This window comes from Chionomys nivalis, chromosome 6, assembly GCF_950005125.1.
Source record: "Chionomys nivalis chromosome 6, mChiNiv1.1, whole genome shotgun sequence".
Taxonomy (NCBI): domain Eukaryota; kingdom Metazoa; phylum Chordata; class Mammalia; order Rodentia; family Cricetidae; genus Chionomys; species Chionomys nivalis.
Genome location: NC_080091.1, coordinates 97,635,371 through 97,656,384, shown reverse-complemented (window position 1 = coordinate 97,656,384; position 21,014 = coordinate 97,635,371). Strand labels below are relative to the sequence as shown.

The 21,014-nt window shown below is 39.1% G+C and overlaps 1 protein-coding gene across 1 annotated transcript in view; it reads left to right on the top strand.

Annotated features, from left to right (window-relative positions):
• The window catches only part of Mrpl1 (mitochondrial ribosomal protein L1), a 61,186-nt gene that overhangs the window by 16,719 nt on the left and 23,453 nt on the right, over window positions 1-21,014 (top strand). Inside the window, exons 4-7 of the mRNA XM_057772566.1 lie at window positions 1,195-1,278; window positions 3,291-3,362; window positions 8,412-8,523; window positions 20,388-20,494. Coding sequence (XP_057628549.1) covers window positions 1,195-1,278; window positions 3,291-3,362; window positions 8,412-8,523; window positions 20,388-20,494 — 375 coding nt within the window. The remainder of the gene's footprint in view (window positions 1-1,194; window positions 1,279-3,290; window positions 3,363-8,411; window positions 8,524-20,387; window positions 20,495-21,014) is intronic.

Here is a 21,014-nt window from a genome sequence, read left to right as displayed (position 1 = left end):
AGAATTTATGCCTTCTGGTCTGAAAAATCCCCAGGAAGCTATTGCTACCTGAAAAAAATTTTCTAAAAATAAAATCACTTTTATTAGAGGAACAGTCCTGTTTCTCTTCTGTCAGGCCTATGGAGGCCCTAGAACCTGTTTTCATATGGAATCTCCCTCAGAGCTAGGTAGGTCCTTCACCAAAATGACTGAAGAGATTCATTCTGAAGTAAGGGATTTGTACTTATTGTATGGTGTCTCAAATGATGCCATTGTTTATTTCGGATTTTCAGTTCACTTCCCAAATACATCTGAAGTGATGGTGATCTAGGTCACACTAAAATAGACTCTCCAAGAAGCTCTTTTCAGTCTTGGCTTTCTCTTGTAGATCTAGGGTTTGTATTTATAATTGCCTAGAGCCATGGTGTACATTAAGGGATTCTATCTTTGCTAGGATGTCTAGCTATTTTCTTCATCTTCCTTGAGTCTGTAGTACATTTGAAAATTTAATTCAGGTTAACAAACATCTGTTGACATTCATTTAATGGAAACCAGGTTTCCATTTATTCCCTGATTTTTTTTCAATATCAAGAGAGATACAGATATGAATGTATATCCCAACGTTTGAGAAACTGATAAATGATTTAGATAGAAACTACATGCAATGGAGTATGGAGCTAGGAAGGGAGATTTAGATACTTATTTTTTAAAACAAACATATATAGTGTTTTGAGCTTTAAATTATAACCAGAGAATGGTTTGGAATAGACGAGAGGAGCTACTGTAGATTGAAAGAACTTAAAGCAGGAGTTGAGTGTTCGGTGCATCCCTCTATTCCCAGAACTTGGAAGCTGAGGCAAGAGGTCTTGATTTTCAAGTCTGCAGAAAGGCCCTCTCTATCCTGCCAATCACCCAACAACCAAAACACCTCAAAAATGAAGAACATGGGCCGGGCGGTGGTGGCGCACGCCTTTAATCCCAGCACTTGGGAGGCAGAGGCAGGCGGATCTCTGTGTGTTCGAGACCAGCCTGGTCTACAAGAGCTAGTTCCAGGACAGGCTCCAAAACCACAGAGAAACCCTGTCTCGAAAAAAAAAAAACAAAAAACAAAAAAACAAAAAAAATGAAGAACATTTCAGTTTTTTTTTTTATAGAATCCAGAAGATAATAGAAAAGATGAACTTTTGGTAATTATTTTCTCCTTTGTATGTTTAGAAAAAAGTGGAGCCATTTGCCAGTGTTATTAGTTTGCCATACCCTTTTGCTTCAGAAGTCAACAAAGTTGCTGTGTTTACAGGGGTAAGTAGTTTTGTCAGCAATTGTATAATTTAATTTTTAAGAAATTATTACTAATTAATGAAGAGAGTAGTGGAAGATACTTAGAGGAAAATTCAGTATTCATATTAGTCCTTTAAAGCTCAAAGCAGTGACTTATTTGAGAAGGAGATGCATAGAGCATTCCTGCCCCCATTACCAGGCCGCCACAGCAGTGTTGTTCCACAGAACCTGAAGAGAAATGTAGGCTGTGTCCTGGGTCTTCAGGTCTTCTCCAAACTCCTCAGAAACACCAGGGTTATTTTACACAACAGTGACCATTTACTGCTCTGAGTCTTCACAAGCACAGCTTAAAACAAATTAATACCTGGTCGTGGAGCCAGCAGGCAAGGACATGACAGGTGTGGACACCAGCTCTGTCGGGTTTCTGTGTTTTTGACAGTTGTTTATAATGTACTAACCTCTTTGCTTAGTTTTTCTCTCATAACTGAGACTTTTTATTTTCTCTGTTTTACTCTGGAGGAAGAAACTGTGTTCTTTCCAGTTAGTGGGGATTATAGTTGTCGGAGTGTACTGCATGATGTTTGGCTCTTTTGAGGGGCCCACCACCCAAATACCAAATAAATCATACACAGTCTCTTATTCTTAGTTAGAATCACCTGGCCTTAGCTTGGCTTGTTTCTTGCCAGCTTTTTTTTTAAATTTATTTATTAATTAAAGATTTCTGCCTCCTCCCCGCCACCACCTCCCATTTCCCTCCCCCTTCCCCAATCAAGTCCCCCTCCCTCATCAGCCCGAAGAGCAGTCAGGGTTCCCTGCCCTGTGGGAAGTCCAAGGACCTCCCACCTCCTTCCAGGTCTAGCAAGGTGAGCATCCAAACAGCCTAGGCTCCCACAAAGCCAGTACGTGCAGTAGGATCAAAACCCAGTGCCATTGTTCTTGACTTCTCAGCAGTCCTCATTGTCCGCTATGTTCAGTCAGTGAGTCTGGTTTTATCCCATGCTTTTTTAGACCCAGTCCAGCTGACCTTGGTGAGTTCCCAATAGAACATCCCCATTGTTCTTGCCAGCTTTTAAATAATTACCCTGACTACCTTTAGCTTCTGGGCTTTTCCTTCTCTTACTTCTGTGTGTCTTCCTTTCACTCTTACTCCGTGGCTGGCTGTGTGGCTGGTCCCTGATGCCCTCCTCTCCCTGTTCTTTTGTTGCTCCTTCTATTTATGCTTTCTGCCTGCCAGCCCCACCTACTTGCTCCCCTCACTGCTGGCCATTCATCAGTTTATTAAAACCATCAGGTGTTTTAGACAGGCACAGTAACACAGCTTCACAGTTAATCAAATGCAGTGTAAACAGAAGTCACACCTGAAAACAATATTACCCAACAGGCGCTTCAAGTGCTTCAGTAACTAAGGGAGTGAAATATATTCCCAGAAAACAAAAAGAGAGAAATGGGGTATGTGGAAGGAAAATCACAAATACTGTTTTTCTTTGAAATTTTCAGACATGACTTACATTTTAGGTTTTTTTTTTGATTTATTGAAATTTTCCTCCTCATATCAGTTTTATAAAATGAAAGTTAGTAAAACTAACCATATTTTAAGTTTTTGTTATTGACAGAACCAGAGACATGTCACTTGCTGGGTTCTTTTTGCTTGATTTTGAGTCAGGGTCCATAAACATAGACCTGGCTGTTTTGGAACTTGCTGCATAGATCAAGCTGGTCTCGAACTCATAAGAGAGGTCGGCTTGTCTCTGCCTCCTGAGTACTGGGACTAAGGGCGAGTGTCACCAGTCTGGGCACTTACTAGGTTCTTTACATGTCATCAAGATGTGTTTCTTCTGTCAGTCAAATACTACAGTGACACACAAATTGAAGGTTTGTTTTTTCAGAATGTAGTGTATCTAATGCAGTAATTGAAAATTGATGCATTTTCAATTAGAAATAAAACAATTTTGATTATAATTGATGTTTCTGACAGTTATTGAGAATATAATGAATTTGTTTAAAAATAATGTTTAAACTATTATGCTTTGTAGAATGCATCAGAGGTTAAAATAGCAGAAGAGAATGGAGCTGTGTTTGCAGGAGGAGCAGATCTGGTTAAGAAGGTATTGTGTTTTATGTTCATTGGCTATAAAGATTGTTCTGATAGTTCTGCTATCCACTAATTTATTTTGTGTTTATGGAGTTTTTGTCTGCATGCATGTCTGTTCTTCATGGTGCCCTTTAGAGGCCTGAAGAAGGTGGGGATTCCTTGGGACCAGAGATACATTACAAATAGTTAATAGCTGCCATGTGGTTTCTGGGAATTTAGTCAAGGTCTGAAAGAGCAACCAGTTTTTATAACTGCTGAGCCATCTATCTCTCATCCCATCCATTAACTTACTGTGTTTGCACATAATCAGTGGGATTAGATCATCTCCAAAATAGAATGTTTATAAAAAGAGGAAATTTGTCTTGTATTTTCTTCAGTTTCAAGTCTAAGAAAAAGCCACCAAAGCTTTTGACCATCGATTACGTCACACACTCACCCATTTGTTTATTCTTTACTGTTGTCATCAAAGTTTTGTAAATAAAATAGAAAGGCCAATATTACTCTGGTTTTGAATGTGAGATTTAAAATGAAATCTAAATATTAGCACACACAAATATCTCATTCATATTTTAAAAGCTAAGTATTTTTTTCTCTCTGGGAATGAAATTATCATTTACTTGGTATTTATCTCCATAGCATGATATTTCCTCTGAACATTTATTCTCCAGCCCACTTGAAGTGGCAAGGCCAGCTTAGCATGATAGCTGAGGAGTAAGTAGCACACCTTCAGGAAATAATAGCCTGGGGAGCCTTTTATGAAGAGAAGAATAGCATTTTTTTAAGGTAGGAAGGGACATATAGTTATTTCTAAAATTACAAAAAGGTTTTCCTTAACATTAGTCCCTCTTCTAAATAAGTTAATTAAATTACATTATGAATGGGGGTGGGCAACAGGGAGACAGGAAAAACTGATTTGAAAGTGATGTGGGATGTCCTTTTGTATTCTGTATTCTGTTGCTTTTATTGGTTAATGAATAAAGCTGCTTTGGCAGTGGCTTAGAAGAATAAAGCCAGGCTGGAAGAGATATATATAGAGAGAGTAGGCGGAGTCAAAGAGATGCCATGTAGCTGCCAAAGGAGAAGAACATGCTGGAACCTTAGGAGCCTTGTTGGTAGATCACAACCTTGTGGTGATACACAAATTGATAGAAATGGATTAAGATGTAAGAACTAGCTAGAAATACTCTAGAGTCATTGGCCAACCAACGTTGTAATTAATATAGTTTCTATGTGATTATTTGGGTCTGAGTGGCTGGGAAATGAAAGAGCAATCTCTGCTTACAGGAAATTTGTGTCCTTTGTTGAATCTTTTTTTTGACTTACTGGACAAGTCCTTCAGGGTACAAAGCATGCCAGCAGTGTTCTAAATCTGATGGTGGTGGTTTTGTTTTGTTTTCATTTTTTGTTTGTTTGTTTTTTGTTTTGTTTTTCGAGACAGGGTTTCTCTGTGTAGCTTTAGAGCCTGTTGTGGAACTCCCTCTTTAGACCAGACTACCCTGGAACTCAGAGATCCTCCTGCCTCTGCCTCCAGAGTGTGGGTATTAAAGGTGTGCGCCACCACCGCCCAGCTGTCTGATGGTGATTTTAATTTATTTTCTTTTCTTTTTTTTTAATATTTATTTATTATGCATACAATATTCTGTCTGTGTGTATGTCTGTAGGCCAGAAGAAGGAATCAGACCTCATTACAGATGGTTGTGAGCCACCATGTGGTTGCCGGGAATTGAACTCAGGACCTTTGGAAGAGCAGGCAATGCTCTTAACCACTGAGCCATCTCTCCAGCCCCTTTTCTTTTTTTTTTAAAGGGCATTGGAGATAGTTTATCCTGGAGCCAAATTTGATTGACCAGGGCCCAGGAAACAAGAGAGTTAGGTTACACCTCATTTTATGTTCCCACATGGAAGTAATTTTGTCACCCATCTAGGGGCCTCAATTGGGTTCTTTTGCTTTTCTAGTTAGAGATTTAAAAAGGCAAGAAAAATTTCAGGGGCAACAGGTAGCAGCAAAGAAATCTGAAACTCAGCAGACAGGAGCAGACACATCAGTAGCTGAAGAAAGGCTTTTATGGGGTGAGCAAAACGCATATACAAGGACACAGAGCCTAGGAGGGGACTCAGGAAACTGAAGCCCAGCTTCTCCCTGGGAGTTGCTTTGAAGAGTCTTCCTTCCTTGTTTAAGGTTGTTGTGTAAACACTTCTTCATCTGGCTTGAACTTGTTGAGCCAGTCCAGCCACAACAGGAGAGGCCTGGAGCCTTTATGCAATCTTCAGTGTCCAGAGTGTGCACACTGGGGAAGTGGGAATGGATGGACCTTGCTTTATTTAACACAGGTTCTCGACTGAATCCAAGTGTAGTATCCCATTCTTTCTGGTGTATCACTTTCATTATTTAAAAAGTACTAAAGGGTTTTTGGTTGCTAAAATGTAAATAGATGCAAGTGCTAGGGAATTTGAGAGTAGGGCTTGGCCTCTGGAGCCAGAAAATTAACATCACCGAGCATGCACCACCTCTGTCTGCTCTCAAGCTGTCAGAGCCACTCCTTCAGTTCAGCTCTCAAGTGGTCGGAGTTCCTCAGGGAGGAGAATGTGTTGCACAGCCCCACTGTTCAGTAAAGAAACATCGGAGATAGAAACCGAAATAAGAAAATCTAAACGTGATTTTTGGTATATAAATATTGTAGGTACATAATTTTCTTTAAGATCCCTGGTGGTGGTAAGTTATCTTAACCGGGATGTTCTTCCCGTCAAGTGTTTGACAGCTTTCCATGGTAGTTAAGAAGGTATTCATTCATGTTATGATGTAAGTTCAAAACAGTTTTTCAGGTAAATCATGGTTGTAGATTTGCAATCACTGTTCTGTACGTTTATTTATTTATTGCAATACTCAAGGTTGAACCCAGGGCCTTAAACAGGCTAGGCAAATATTCTAAGACCAAGTAATACTCTAAGCCCCCAATCCTGTATTCCTAAATTACACTCTTTTTCTTAGTATTTAGCTGGAAAGATGACTCAGCAATTAAGAGCATTGGCTGCTCTTACAGAGGACCCAGGTTCAGTTCCCAGAATCCACATGGTGACTCAAAACCTTCTGTAACTCCAGTTTCAGGGAATCCTATGCCCTCTTATAGTCGCTATGGGCACCAGACATACATGTGATGCACAGACATACATGCAAGCAAAACATTCATACTCATAAAAATAAAGACAAAATCTTTTTATAAAAGAAAATGTAGAGTAGGCTGTAATTACTGAACTTTGAATCATTTCTTTTTTTTTTTTTTCCTTTTTTTTTGGTTTTTCGAGACAGGGTTTCTCTGTGGTTTTGGAGCCTGTCCTGGAACTAGCTCTTGTAGACCAGGCTGGTCTCGAACTCACAGAGTTCTGCCTGCCTCTGCCTCCCGAGTGCTGGGATTAAAGGCGTGCACCACCACCGCCCGGCTACTTTGAATCATTTCTAAGCTCTTAATTTATTTATTAAATTCATTTCATTTTGAAATGTCACACATATATTTGGCTCAGAGTTATTTGAAAGTAATGTTTTTTTCTTGTTTGTAAAAGCATATTTCTATCTACAGATTCGTTTTATTCTAAGATGTGTTCCTAAGGTTAATTGTAGCATGACATTCACAATAATTTTTAACTTAAAGGAACATGTTGTAGAAGTAGTTTTAGGAAGCCTGTTAATGAAAGAAAGCCGTACACACAATTCTTTAGCATTTCAAAGTTGCCTTTGTTTCCATGTTCTTGGGAATGGAAATCCTGTTTCTAGAACCCTACTGCCTATGATCTCTTAGGACACATGCTGACTCCTCTCTCTGAGGCCCCAGGTTCCTCATCTGAAATATTTAGTTAATTTTAGTACCTGCCTTATAGGATTGCTGTGAACACTGGATGAATTAAATGTATGAAATATGTGCAGAATTTATGATACACGAGAAGTTCTCACTTAGCAAGTCATTTTTAAAATTTTATTTATTTATTTGAGACAGGGTTTCTTCTTGTAACAACTCTGGCTATCATGGAACTAGCTCTTATAGACCAGGCTGGCCTCAAACTCATGGAGATCTGCCTGTCTCTGCCTCTTGAGGGCTGGGGTTAAAGGTGTGTGTAACCACTGCACAGCCAAGTCATTATTTTTAAGAGAAGCATAGAATGTTACTTAAAGATTGAGGAATTTTTTAAATGAAACACTAGTAACAGGAAGATAAAAATCCTAGAATATTGCCTAATTTTATCAGAGTTCAATTTTTCTGAATTCATTAACCCAAACCAAGGCTTTGGATGGGCAAGATTTCGTGTGAATATAAATGTTACTAGTGAAATATTTGCACCCTGGCAGTGTTTTCTTTTAAAGAGGCAATGTTTTGCTTAACTTTATTGTTAAGTAAATTTTTAAGTGGAATATAGTATAGTGGTGCAATAATTATTTTGGGTATCTGCTTGAATTAATCAACTAATTCTTTAAAATCTAATTGTTAATCCTTTTGTTCTGAGAATGGTAAATCAAACTATTAGTGAATTTACGTTTGACCTCTGCCTTTTGTTTTTAGTTATTGGTAACAATGAGAATTTTAACTCAGTTCTTTGTGCAAATGATAGACTTAGTTCTTTTGGTGCACTAAATTTAGAAAGTTAGTGACTGTTGATGAGTTTGGTAATAGGAGTTATTGACTTTGCATGTGATCTATTGAAAGCTGTTTACCTCTCTTCAGTTTTAATAGACTTGAATTCTTCTGTGGGAGATGCGTGTGAGTTGGATACATACCAATGTTATGTTCTAGCTTATAACACCATTTGCCTAGCATAATCTCATGGTAGAATTAAAACCATTAATTGTGTTTAAAATGCATGCAGCTATTTTTAAAATATAACAAAGTGTTTTGTTTCTGAAGTTTTTCATATATGGTGACTGTATTTATATAATTCTGTTTTTGAAGAAATGTATGTATAATAGTACTTTTTCAAATCTTGCTGAAATTACTTCTGTCTGAAAAGGTAAAGGGTTTTTTTTTTTGTTTTTTTTTTTTGTAAAGAGCTGTTTCTGTTTTTCTCTGGTTTTCAGATCTTGGATGATGAGGTTGTTGTGGATTTTTATGTAGCTGTTCCAGAAATAATGACTGAGCTTAACCCATTAAGGAAGAAACTGAAGAAAAGATTTCCAAAGGCTACCAGAAGTAAGGGAGAATGTTTGTTATTTTAATATGCTATCAGCCGCTTTCTTTATAATTTTGTTTGTAAGAAAGCAAAGCTGCTAATATGTTTGTAGATCAAATATTATGCCTAGTATTTGAAATTGATGTATGCAGCTTTATTTTTTCCTCTTTTGCGTTCGTATTGTTGTTACAGTGTAATGTGAGTAGCTACTGACTGATAATACTGTAGAGTATAGCCTAGCTGTACATTAGTGGAAAGTACTAACTACTAAGAACACTGTCATCATATCACTTTGTTGACTTTTATACTCCTTTATCAGCATGTACATAAATGTGTATATATGAGCATTTGGCTCTATAGGTATTTCCCCTTAGTAGAATTTTTCTTTATGAATACTTCCATTTTAAGAAATGTAGTAAAATAAGTAACGCTGCTACATAAAATGCTGCAAGTGTTATAAAATGAGAGATAGGAATTGATGAATTCCTAAGATAACAATGAATGGATGTTCAGTGGGGGCTTATTTAAATATAGGTGGGGAAGAAAGCAACACATCATGAGTGAGGGAACTTATTTATCTATTTAGCTTTTATTTAACTTCTTTATTGATTCTTTGGGAATTTCACATCATCCACCCCAATTTCGCCCACCTCACAGTGCCCCCACATCCTTCCCTCACCCCTGCAGTGCCACTCCATGAAAGAAAATTTAAAAAAGAAATCAAAACAAAGCAAAGCAAGCAAGCAAAGACCTCTCTGCTTCTTCCCCACCTCTTCAACAGAATGAGGTGACATTTAAGCTGTTACCAGTATAATTGGATGAATTAGTAGAGAACTAATATTGTAAGTAGAAAGAATATATTAGCCACAGGCACTAAAGTAGGCTAGAAAGTATAGGCTGGCTCCAGTTAGGTCTTCTCAGCTGTAGGCATGGTGCCTCTACATAGATGTGGAGGTGAACCGTGGGAAATGAGCGATGTTGGGGTAGATTAATGCTGTTTTGAGGGAGTCTTTGAATTAGGAGTTAATGAGCATGGGCTTATTTTCCTATTGTCATGAATCATTTAGATGTTGTAAGGTGTGCTGTGACATGATCTATTTTCTAGAGCAGTATAGGAGATCCTGGTTTGGATTGAAACGAGAGGGAGGGAGCCCTGTTAGGCTGCAATTGCCAGAGACTGATACAAGTAATGTTTAAGTTCTGCATGGTGAGAGCTGAATGAAGAGCACAGTGTTAGTGACTAAATAGGAAGGGAAGTGGTTGATGGGGAGAGATGAAGAGTCAGCTGAGGCATTTCCCCTGACAAGTGGTGTCACACTCATAGAACGGGTTCATTTGTTGTAGGTGGTGCTGAATGTCTGGTATAGATAAGGTATATTTCTATAAGGTATTGTAAATAAAACAAGTTTTTATTTTTTAAAGTTTGTTTTGATAATTTGTTGTTTTCAAATATCATCTCCAGTAGACTAAAAAGAAAAACTTAACTAAAATTCTTCATACATATTAGCCACTGAGATATCTAGTCGTACTCTAATTAAATATAATTCAAATGGACTCAAATGCTTTTATTCTACTATGGTTTTGTTACTTTTGTAGCCTGCATTAAATGATACCTTAATAAATGTAGGTGGGACTTGGCGTTTTTCATAGAGATTCCCATTTCAGCTCTCTTTGTTGTTAGGAATCAGACTCACATTTCTCCTAAGTCAGGCCTGTAATTGAATATTATTGGGCAGAAAAAGCAGCCAGCAGTTCTAATGGAGGCTGTGAAAGGAGAGACCCATGGTACTCATGCCCGCTGGGCCCGCTGTAACTTCTCAGCTGGGTCTCAGGCTCTGACTGCTGCCTTTGCCACTCTGCTGCTAGAACCCCCAGGTGATTCCATTTCCGTCATTCTTTCCATCATCACCGCTGCTGGTGTTTAAGTTTGGAAGGGTTCTTCTCATTATCATCACATTTTTTTCTTTTTTAAATTGTAGAAGGTTTTCAAACAACTTCTTTATTCCAAATAGCAAGTTTCCTGTTAAAGTGTTTATTTTTATCAGTGGGGTTTATTTTACTTTCATAATGAACCACACCTTCCCTGACCGTAGTGTGTGTGTATGTGTGTGTCTCCTTAATGTGTGTCCCCCGACTATATGCTTAAGAAGGCTCCTGGAAGAATGACAGCACCCCCATTTCTTAATGTTTTCTTTTCACCCGCAGGGTCTGCTCAATAAAACTAGCAAACATTTGTGTTCTGTAAGCATGAAAACAAACTATTAGCCTGTCAGAATGTTCAAACAGAACACACCTGATGTGCATGAGAACAGACGAGCTTGTATTATACATTTTTATAGCTTTTTTAGATTATTTTTTCAGAATATTTGATTCCCTTTTGATCCAACAAAACCCACTGAGGTAGAATAGAAGTTCTGGAGCTGCAGCTAGAACTGGTCTCTGCAGTGGCGTTCATTGGTTCCCGCAGCATCTCAGTTTACCAGCAGGAGCGGGAATGATCATCTCTGCTAGATCCAGTGTGCACACTGCACAACATGCTTCTAAATTTCTTATATAACTACAGTCAGTTTCACTTTTTCAAATTTCTGTTTGGCTTGTTTTCTAAGTACTTCTTTTGTGCTTCATGAAATACATTCAAAACTTGCTCAAAAGAAGTTTGGCTTCATTTTGCTAATTATTTCCCCTTCACTTTCTCCAAGAGCTCTTTAAAATTCTTACATCATCAATTTAGATATTTTTTCTTTAATGTGGTATGTGTGTGTATGTGTTCATGTATGTTCAGGTGTATGTGTGCACATGCGTGCATTTATATGGAAGCCTAAGGTTGATATCAGCTGTCTTTCTCAGTCATTCTCCACTAAGCCTGGTTAGGCTGTGAGCTCCAGGGATCCTCCTGTCTCTGCTTCCTTAAAGAAGTTGTCTTAGGGTTTTTATTACTGTGAAGAGGCACCATGTCCATGACAATTTTTAAAAAAGACTTATTTATTTTATATGCAGTGTTCTGCCTGCATGCCAGAAGAGGGCACCAGATCTCATTACAGATAGTTGTGAGCTACCATGTGGTTGCTGGGGATTAACTCAGGACCTCTGGAAGAGCAGCTAGTGCTCATTACCCCTTAGCTGTCTCTCCAGTCTCTCTGATCATGACAATTCTTATAAAGTTAAACATTTAATTGGGGTGGCTCACTTACAGTTCTGAGGTTCAGTCAATTATCATCATGGCAAGAAGCAAGGCAGCATGCATGTGGATGTGGTGCTGGAGAAGGAGCTGAGAGTTTTTTCATTTTGACTCACAGCAACAGGAAGTGGTCTAAGACACTGGGTGTGACTTGAGCATATAAGAGACCTCAAAGCTTGCCTCCACAGTGACACACTTCCTCTAACAAGGCCACACCTACTCCAACAAAGCCATACTTCCTCATAGCACCACTACTTTTGGGGGCCATTTTTTTCAAATCACCACATTCTCCTGTCCCCAAAGGTTTGTAGCTATATCATAATACAAAAATGCATTCCATTCAATTTCAAAAGCTCTCATATTCTGTCACAGACTCAACAATGTTTAAAAGTCCAAAGTCTCTTCTGAGATTCATACAATCTCTTAACTGTAATCCCCTATAAAATCAAAATCAACAAACATATCCAACATATAATAGCACAGGATATATATATATATATAACCATTCCAAAATGTAGAGAAAGGAACATAGTGAGGAAATACTAGACCAAAGCAAGACCAAAAACCAGCTGGGCAAACTCCAAACTCTACACCTGCATGTGTGATATCAAAATGTTGTTTTTTTACTCTTTACTCTTTTGTTCTTGGGGGCCCGCCACCCAGCCCCCAAATAAATCAAACGTGGAGAGAGCTATTATTACTTGTAAATGCCCTCCCTTAACTTGGCTTATTTCTTGACAGCTTTTCTTAAATTAGCCCATCTATGTTTTGCCTCTGGGCTTCTACCTTTCTCAGCGTCTATATTTCTTTTCTTTCCTTCTTATTTTATGTCTGGCTGGGTGGCTGGCCCCTTCTTTTCTTACTCCTTCGTCTATCTTGCTCCTTTTTCTGCCAGCCCCACCTATCCTTTCTCCTGCCTTGTTATTGGCCAGTCAGGTGTTTATTAGACAGGCAAAGAATCACAGCTTCATATGCTTCATATGTTCAAATGCAGCCTAAAAGAATACAACACATCTTTGCTTCATTGAAACAAATGTTCCACAGCATCAACAAATGTAGCACATCTTAATATTCCTCAACATCAAAATACTCTTCAGATCTCTGGTTCCTTTCAGCTTCATTGAGTCCTACATATTTTTCTCTCTTGGATTAGTTTAACTCCCTATTAGCAGCTCTCCTCATCAGGTATCCTATGGCTCTGGCATCTCCAACCTCTTGGTGTCTCCAAGGCAATCTAGACTTCAGCTACATGCGATGGTCTCTCTAGGTCTCTATTCAGAGACACCCCTAAATCATGCCCGACCTCAGCAACTTTCCTTAGTTGTGCAGGCAAATTCTGTTATGATTTTTTAAAAATGCTGCAAGATCCCCGGCAGCAATAGGCAGCAGAAATGCTGTGGGCCCCCAAATGGTGGTAGCGGGCCATGTGATGGCAGGCAGCGGGCCCTGGAAGCAGTCAGTCCCAGGCAGAGACGGCTGCCAGTCCCCGAGTGGTGGCTGGTCCCAGGCAGGGAGACACATGGCGGGCTGGCAGGAGACAGAGACATGGATAGACATGGAATGCAGAGTGAGGTTGACTATTTATTCAGGGGGTTATGAAGGGGAAAGGAAGAAGGGGAGAAGAGGAAAGAGAGAGGGAGGAGAGAGACAGAGAAGAGGGGGAAGCGGAGAAGTGGGGAGAGAGGCAGAAGTGAAGCTGCCTCTCCAAGAGGAAGACAGAAAAGAGAGCTCAGGCCAGGCTGGAAGCTGAAGGTCAGCTTGCCTCAGCGGATGGGGGAGGGAGTGGGTGCTGCTTGTTTCCCAAAGTGACAAACAATCATAACAAATTCCATAACCTCTTTCTTCTGCTTTCACTCTGAAGTCAGAACCAAGTGGCTGAAGCTGCTAAGTTCTGCTGCTTACTGGGGTTGGAATTTACTGGGGCTGGGAATGACCCCTTCATTCAATTACATCTTTGCCAGCTTTCTGTTTTCCATGGTTTCCTTTACTGCCCAAGCTTGGCTGTCCTGGAACTTGCTATTTGACCAGACTGATCAGACTCTGCCTCTGGAGTGCAGGGATTAAAGGTGTATGCTGTCACACAGGGCTCTGACTCTAAGCTTTTCTTTAGTTCCTTTTCACAGAGGAAATTTAGCTGGGTGGGATCTTGTCCTGAGGTCACCACTCCCTTTATTTTGTATTTAGCTCTATTCATCTTCCTGGTGCTTTTTTTCTCCTCCAATTTTACATTTTGTAATTTGCCCTGTCAGCTTGGTTTTTTTTTTTTTTTTTTATCATAAATCTTCATTAGAGTTACCACTAACACCCACATAACAAGGCTATACCAGGGCCGGGCAGTGGTGGCACACGCCTTTAATCCCAGCACTTGGGAGGCAGAGGCAGGTGGATCTCTGTGAGTTTGAGACCAGCCTGGTCTATAAGAGCTAGTTCCAGGACAGGCTCCAAAACCACAGAGAAACCCTGTCTCGAAACCCCCCCCCCCCAAAAAAAACAAGGCTATACCAGGGTGTTTAAAGATTTTTCTCTGCCCATGAATTAATCCAAATTTCTTCACTGTAGCCTCAGGCAGACTCTTTAGACAAAGGGCAAAAGCAGCCACTCCCCCTGCCCCCCAAATATCACAATAAAGATCCCTAGGCAACACACTAAAGTTCTTTTCCTCTGAAACCTCTTGAGCCAGCCCCCCACAGTTAAAAATCATTATCAGAGCCATTGTCTTCAGTGCCCCTACTAGTATAGCAGTGCTTAATGCATTCATTCCACTGCTTTCCTAACTCAAAGTATCAAAGTTCAAATTCCTCCAAACAAAAACATGGTCAGGCCTATCACAGCAATGCCCCAGTCCCTGATACCTGCATATGTGTTTGTTAGGGTTTTCTTTGCTGTGAATGACCATGGCTACTCTCATTTAATTGGGGTGGCTTACAGTTTTAGAGGTTTAATCCATTATCGTCATGGTGGGAAGCAAGGCAGCATGCAGGCAGACATGAAGCTAGCAAAGGAGCTGAGAATTCTTCCATCTTGACTCACAGGCAGCAGGAAGTGGTCTAAGACATTGGGTGTGGCTTGAGCATGTGTGAGACCTCAAAACTTGCCTTCCCAGTGACGTGCTTTCTCTAACAAGGCCACACCTACTCCAACAAAGCTATACCTTCTTATAGGGCCTTTTGGGGGCCATTTTCTTTCAAACCACCACAGAGGTGGTCGCATCAGGTGTAAGACCCATAAACGTCTCAGCTATTTTAAAGTGCTGTTCAAGTCTTAAGAGAGCATTTTGTGCTTTCAAGTATTGCTTCTATTACTGAAATTGAACGCTTAGTTTATAGGAGGAAAAACGCAAAAACTGTTTTCTACGCCCATACTAGTTTAAAAACTATTCATATGTAAAAAATCCATTAATGATTAAATACTGTTGTTATAATATTAGATTAATTTTGAGTGCCTTATGGATAATCCTGATATGAACTTTGTTTTCTTTATTTCAGCCCTAGGGTCTGCTGTGCTGTTTCTGGCATATACACAAACTGAGTTCTTTCTTTACTTTCTTGGGTCTTGGATTTATTTTTTTTTTTGTGTGTGTGTGTGTGTGTATGTGTGTGTCTGTCTCTCTGCCTGCCTGCCTACCTGTTTATCTGCAGTATTCTTTGCTTATTTTCTTGGCACACTTTCTTATCCAGATATTATTTGAACAGGAGTACCATGACCATCAAATGAAAAATAATTACTCTCAACTTTCTGTTATCTACAGATTTTTCATTATTGAGTCTTTGTATTCTTTTTAGGACTTAGCACACCTAGCAGCAACAACCTCTTCTCTTTCTCCTACTCCTTCTTCTGTAGTATGTGTTCAATTTCTAGTATTAAAGCAAAGATACCTTCATGTTAGCTGTTGTTATTGTCATATGGCCTAGAAAGGTATCTGGCTAAGGATAGTCTCTACAAATGTTTGCAACTAAAGACCATTTAATGCAGGATTTAGTTGAAAGAAGATACAGAGTTAATAACTTCACTGAACTATGGATTAAGTGTAATTTACATATTTAAAATATAATTGTGTTTATACTAATTGAGCACTGATTATGCCCACTGGATGTGGTGGCTTTGAACAAGGAGGGAAAGTCTTTGATGTCATGGAGCAGTTAGACAAACCAGCTTAACAGCAGCACTTAACCACACCCAGATTTGTTTTGTCAAACAGAGAACACTTCCCTGCCATTCAAGCCTTCCTTTGGTTGAGCTACCCTTGTCGTACAGTCTCAGTTCTTTGTCTTTATACCAGTTTTTAAAATAGTGGCCTTTAGTGATTTGTTGCTTCCACTTCTTACCAAGTATTATTCTTGCTTCCAGTCTCCTCTCTCACAGTCATCTGAAATAGTGCTCTCAGTTATAGTCACAGGCCATTGCCTCCCCAGATTCTAATGTCACTTCTTAGTTTTCACCATTTCATAAAATTTCAGCATGTTCAATTCTAACTAGCTTCTTTCTTTCTTTTCTTTCTTGCCTGCCAGCCTTGTTTTCTGTAGTAAAGGAAAAAAAGATACATTTAGAATAAAAGACTGAATCATGATTATTATGGAAGCAGTAGAGAGTGTTAGAGGGAGAGGAAGGCAGGAAGGAAAATGAAGAGTATAAAACAGAAAAGAAAGTGGAGAGCAAGTGCATGTCAGTAGAAGAAATCAAAGCCACGGTAATTTGATGTCTGTCCCTTCTGAGAAACAGGATAGAGTATAAGCCTCTCAGCCTTGGCTCTGTCCCTGTGGACTTCAGTGACTCTGTGATAAGGAAGTGAAGGCAGCAAATCACCGAAGACCGTTAATTCTTATCTACAAAATGTGTTACATGCTAACAAATGCCCAATAATTTTTTTGATAATGTAGACAGAGTTAGCACCAACTATATACAAAAAGTTCATACTGTGTGTACACCAAATTCCTAAGATTCCTAAAAGTGACTATTCATTTGTACAATTATTTTAGGGGAACTTATATGTGGTTTCTACCATTACATATGTCATTTCTACCATTACAGCCCATTTGTTAAATAAATGGGTAATTACTGAGTACTTACTATGTTCTGAAAATTGAAAGATTAAAAGACAGTTTACATTTTTTTTGTTTGTTTGTTTTAGAGACAGCATTTCTTTGTATAGCCCTGACTGTCCTGGAACTAGTTCTGTAGACCACCAGGCTAGCCATGAACTCACAGAGATCCACCTACTTCTGCCTCCTGAATGCTGAAATTAAGGGCATGCACCACCATCACTCAGCTGACAGGTCACATTTTTAAGAAAATACATATTGACAGAAGAGACAGAGAAGAATAAACTTAAGCATTAAAGTCACATGGGTATTAGGAAATACACAACATACTTCTGAGAGTGAATATCTACTTCTTAGAATCATGTAAAGAAGATAGCAGTTGAGACATTAACCATGAATGGGCATTTTCTAGAAGTTTTAAGCCACTTTCTGTCATTTGGATGTGGAGTGTTATCAAATAGTGGTAGTTAACGAGGTTAGACAGTGATAGACAGTGGGCCAGCCATGGGGTGCTCTCTGTGCTATTCCACAGAGATTAGATTTGATCCTCTTTGTAGGTGAGAACAATTGAAAACCTTGTTCAGAATCATGAGAGAATGGTTTTCTTATTAGAATGAATGCTCTGCAAGCATGTAAGTCATGGGTTTGAAATGTGAAGATATAGAAACTTAAACGGGGAATATTCGGGAGGCTATTGTAGTGCAGATAACAGAAATTTTACAATAGTAGTGAAGACAGAAAAAGAAGGTTGTTAAGGGATGTTGAAGAGGCAGGATCAATAAGAACTACTGGGTAAATATGAAGTGTAAAGGAATCTGAAATGATTATCATTTTGTCATATGAAGTATAGTGAATATTGTTTTAAAGACAAATATATAAGTAAATGAGGTTTTAACATGACAGTCATCACAGTGTTAAGATGGCAGAGAAATAAAAGATTAGTTGATTGATATTATATATAAACATGAAGTAATTTATGATTTTAAAAAAGGTGATCTTTGTAATTTCCAGAACATGTTTAAAAGGCATATAACTTAAATCTAAATATGGAATAAAAGAGACATGGTTTTTGTTTGTTTAAAACAAAAAAAAATGGCTGTATAAGAAGTACAAAGGAACAAACATGATGCGATGGTGGAAAGCATGTCAATGTCTGATTCCCACTGAGCATGTGTCAGTTGGAAATGCACTGCTCACTCTGACCAAAAAGGTAACTTATGAGGTCATGCAAACGAAAAAGAGTTAAGAGAATGTCATTGGCTATATTGATGCCAGACAAAATCAATCTTTAAGGTGAGAACTGATCTTGGAAAAGTTGGATAATTAATAATAATAATAATAATAATAATAATAATAATAATAATGTACATACCCAAAACATATGAACTAGAATCAGACAGAATTAAAAGTAGACATAAAGTGACTCTTAATAGCACTCTGCTGTACCCGTAGGTCAATTTCTCATTCCGCCATCATCCGAGAAGCTTCCCCTGCAACAAATGGGAACTAATAGAAACCCACAACTGGACCATGTGCAGAGTGAGCAAGCCTGGGACATGCAGTCCTAAATGGGACATCTCCATCAAACCCCTCCCTGCAGGGCTCGGAATTATGCAGAAGAGAAGGCAGGAGATTTTAAGAGCCATAGGGGGATAGATGATAGGAAGAACACAGTGTCTTCTAGACACGAAAGGACTGATGCACATGAACTCACCAATACTGTGGCAGTGTGCACAGGACCCGTACGAATCCAAACCAGACAGGGTCCCAGTGCTGGGATGCAAAAGTAGACAATGGCACCATCCCCAACCAAGAAACTATCTCCAATTAACAGCCTCTCATAGAGGAAGATATAGTTTCTTCACGGGAGTCTTACTGGGCATACAAACCACATTTCAGGGCAGGCTCCATGCCCAGCAGTAAAATGAACTCAAAGGTATTATTATTTTTTGATTATATGTTTGGTTTCCGATTTTGAGTTGTTTGTGTGTCTGTCTGCATGTCTCTTTGTGTATCTATATTTGTATGTGTTTTTTCCTGCTCTTTTCCTAGTTTCTTTTTTTTGTTTGTTTGTTAGTTTATTCATTGTTTTTATTCTTGTTTTCCATTTTTTATTTGTGTGTTTGTTTTCTTGGTGTGGAGGGAATTGGAAGGGTAGGAAAATGGAAAGGATCTGGGAAGAGATGAGAGAGAGGAAACTTGATCAGAATATATTACATGAAAGTTACCTTGGTTTTTCAATTAAAAGTTTTTAAAAATTCAAGTATTGTATACTTTAACATTTCATACTAAAACTTTTTTTTAAAGATTTATTTATTATGTATACAGTGTTCTGTCTGTCTGTATGCCTGCAGGCCAGAAGAGGGCACCAGATCTCATTACAGATGGCTGTGAGCCACCATGTGGGCGCTGGGAATTGAACTCAGGACCTCTGGAAGAGCAGTCAGTGCTCTTAACCTCTAAGCCATCTCTGCAGCCCCCAGACTAAAACTTTTAAAAATTGTGTTTGTGTATATGTAGTAATATTTTGTTTGTAATCTAACAAATAAAGCTTGCCTGGAGATGAGACTGCAGAGCTAAACCAGTAGTTAAACATAGAGGCCAGACAGTGCTGGAACAATACCTTTTAATCTTAGCACGATGGAGGTAGAGATAAGGCATATGGCTGGCTGGAGTGAGGACTGTAAGGTGGGAGGAGACAGAATCTGGAGGATGCAGTCTAAGGATTTAGTCTGAAGATGCTATCTGAGGATTCAGTATGAGACAGTCTGAGGATTTGTAGAGACAGGATCACCCTTTGGTCTGAGCATTGGTAGAGGTAGGAACTTTAGTGGCTGACTGCTCTGCTTCTCTGATCTCTCAGTTTTTACCCCCGTGATAGCTGACTCCTGGATATTATTATTATTATTATTATTATTATTAGTAGTAGTAGTAGTAGTAGTAGTAGTAGTTGTTGTTGTTGTTGTTATTTGAGACAGGAATTCTCTGTGTAGTTTTGGTGCCTGACCTGGGACTAGCTCTGTAGATCAGACTGACCTCGAACTCACCGAGGTCCTTTTGCCTTTGCCTCCTGAATGCTGGGATTAAAGGTGTGTGCCACCACCAGCTGACTCTGGGATTTTATTATTAAAAACAGAATGTGTGTTACATGTGTATGTGTGCATGTAGAGGGGAGGCACATGTGCATGTGCAGAGGTCAAGGGACAGCTCTGTGGAGTTGGTTCTCTCCTTTCAGTTTGACCAAGTTGTCTTCCAGACTCACATGATGGTTGGCAGAAGTGTGTTATTTGCAGGCTGCTGCTGGATTGAGGATGCCATTATTCCTGCTGATTTTGGAGTTCCTTGCTCCATGTCCTCTTCATATAAGCCCATAAAGAAGAGAAGTTCCTCCAGAATGGTGCTGTAGTATTTATTATATAATGCAGTCTGTGCTTATCATTCCGTCGCTTGGTTAGAAGGCAGGTTGCAGACCTCATCCACACCTAGTGGGAAGAGATCACCCACTGTCATGAACTAGAAACAGGGACCATAGCAACCTCCCTAACATTTGTCTGCCACAGCTTATTTGCTGTTTTTTCACATAGAACTTATGTTTATTTCAGTCATTAATTTTGCTAATTGTTTAGATGTGGTAATAACTTTGGATTTTTCTGATTTTTCTAACCAGATTCCATTGGTCGTGACATCCCAAAAATGCTTGAATTATTTAAAACTGGACATGAAATTATGGTAGATGAAGAAAGGCAGAACTTCCTCAGCACCAGAATAGCGACAGTAAGTTATAGTTGTATCCTCCTTGGTTCAGATGCCCATCCCTGACGCTGGAGTTTCCCTTTGAACTGGTGTCAAATACACAAGTAAAGAATCTTATTCTGTAAATTGAGCTAACCAAGTTTAATGGTTTCTTCCTTAAGAGCATGCTATAGCACAGGTACATGCATGCACACATGTATTTATGTTTATACAACACACACACACAGAATGTGCAAACTTAGGATATTTCTTCCTGTGTTATGGGCTGATCACTGGCATTTACTGGCTTTTTGCCTAACCTATCTGCTCTAATGTACAAGTTTTTTGTCACTTAATGTTTAAGTTTTTAGGAGTTGTAAGACTTGAATCTTATATATACTTACAGATTGCTGAGCATACACACACACACACACACACCACAAAATGGATTAATTTGCCTGATGTGGGATGGCCTTCTGTATTCTGTGTTGCTTTTATTAGCTGACGAATAAAGCTACTTTGGCTTATGGCTGGAAGAGATATAGAGAGAGTAGGTGGGATC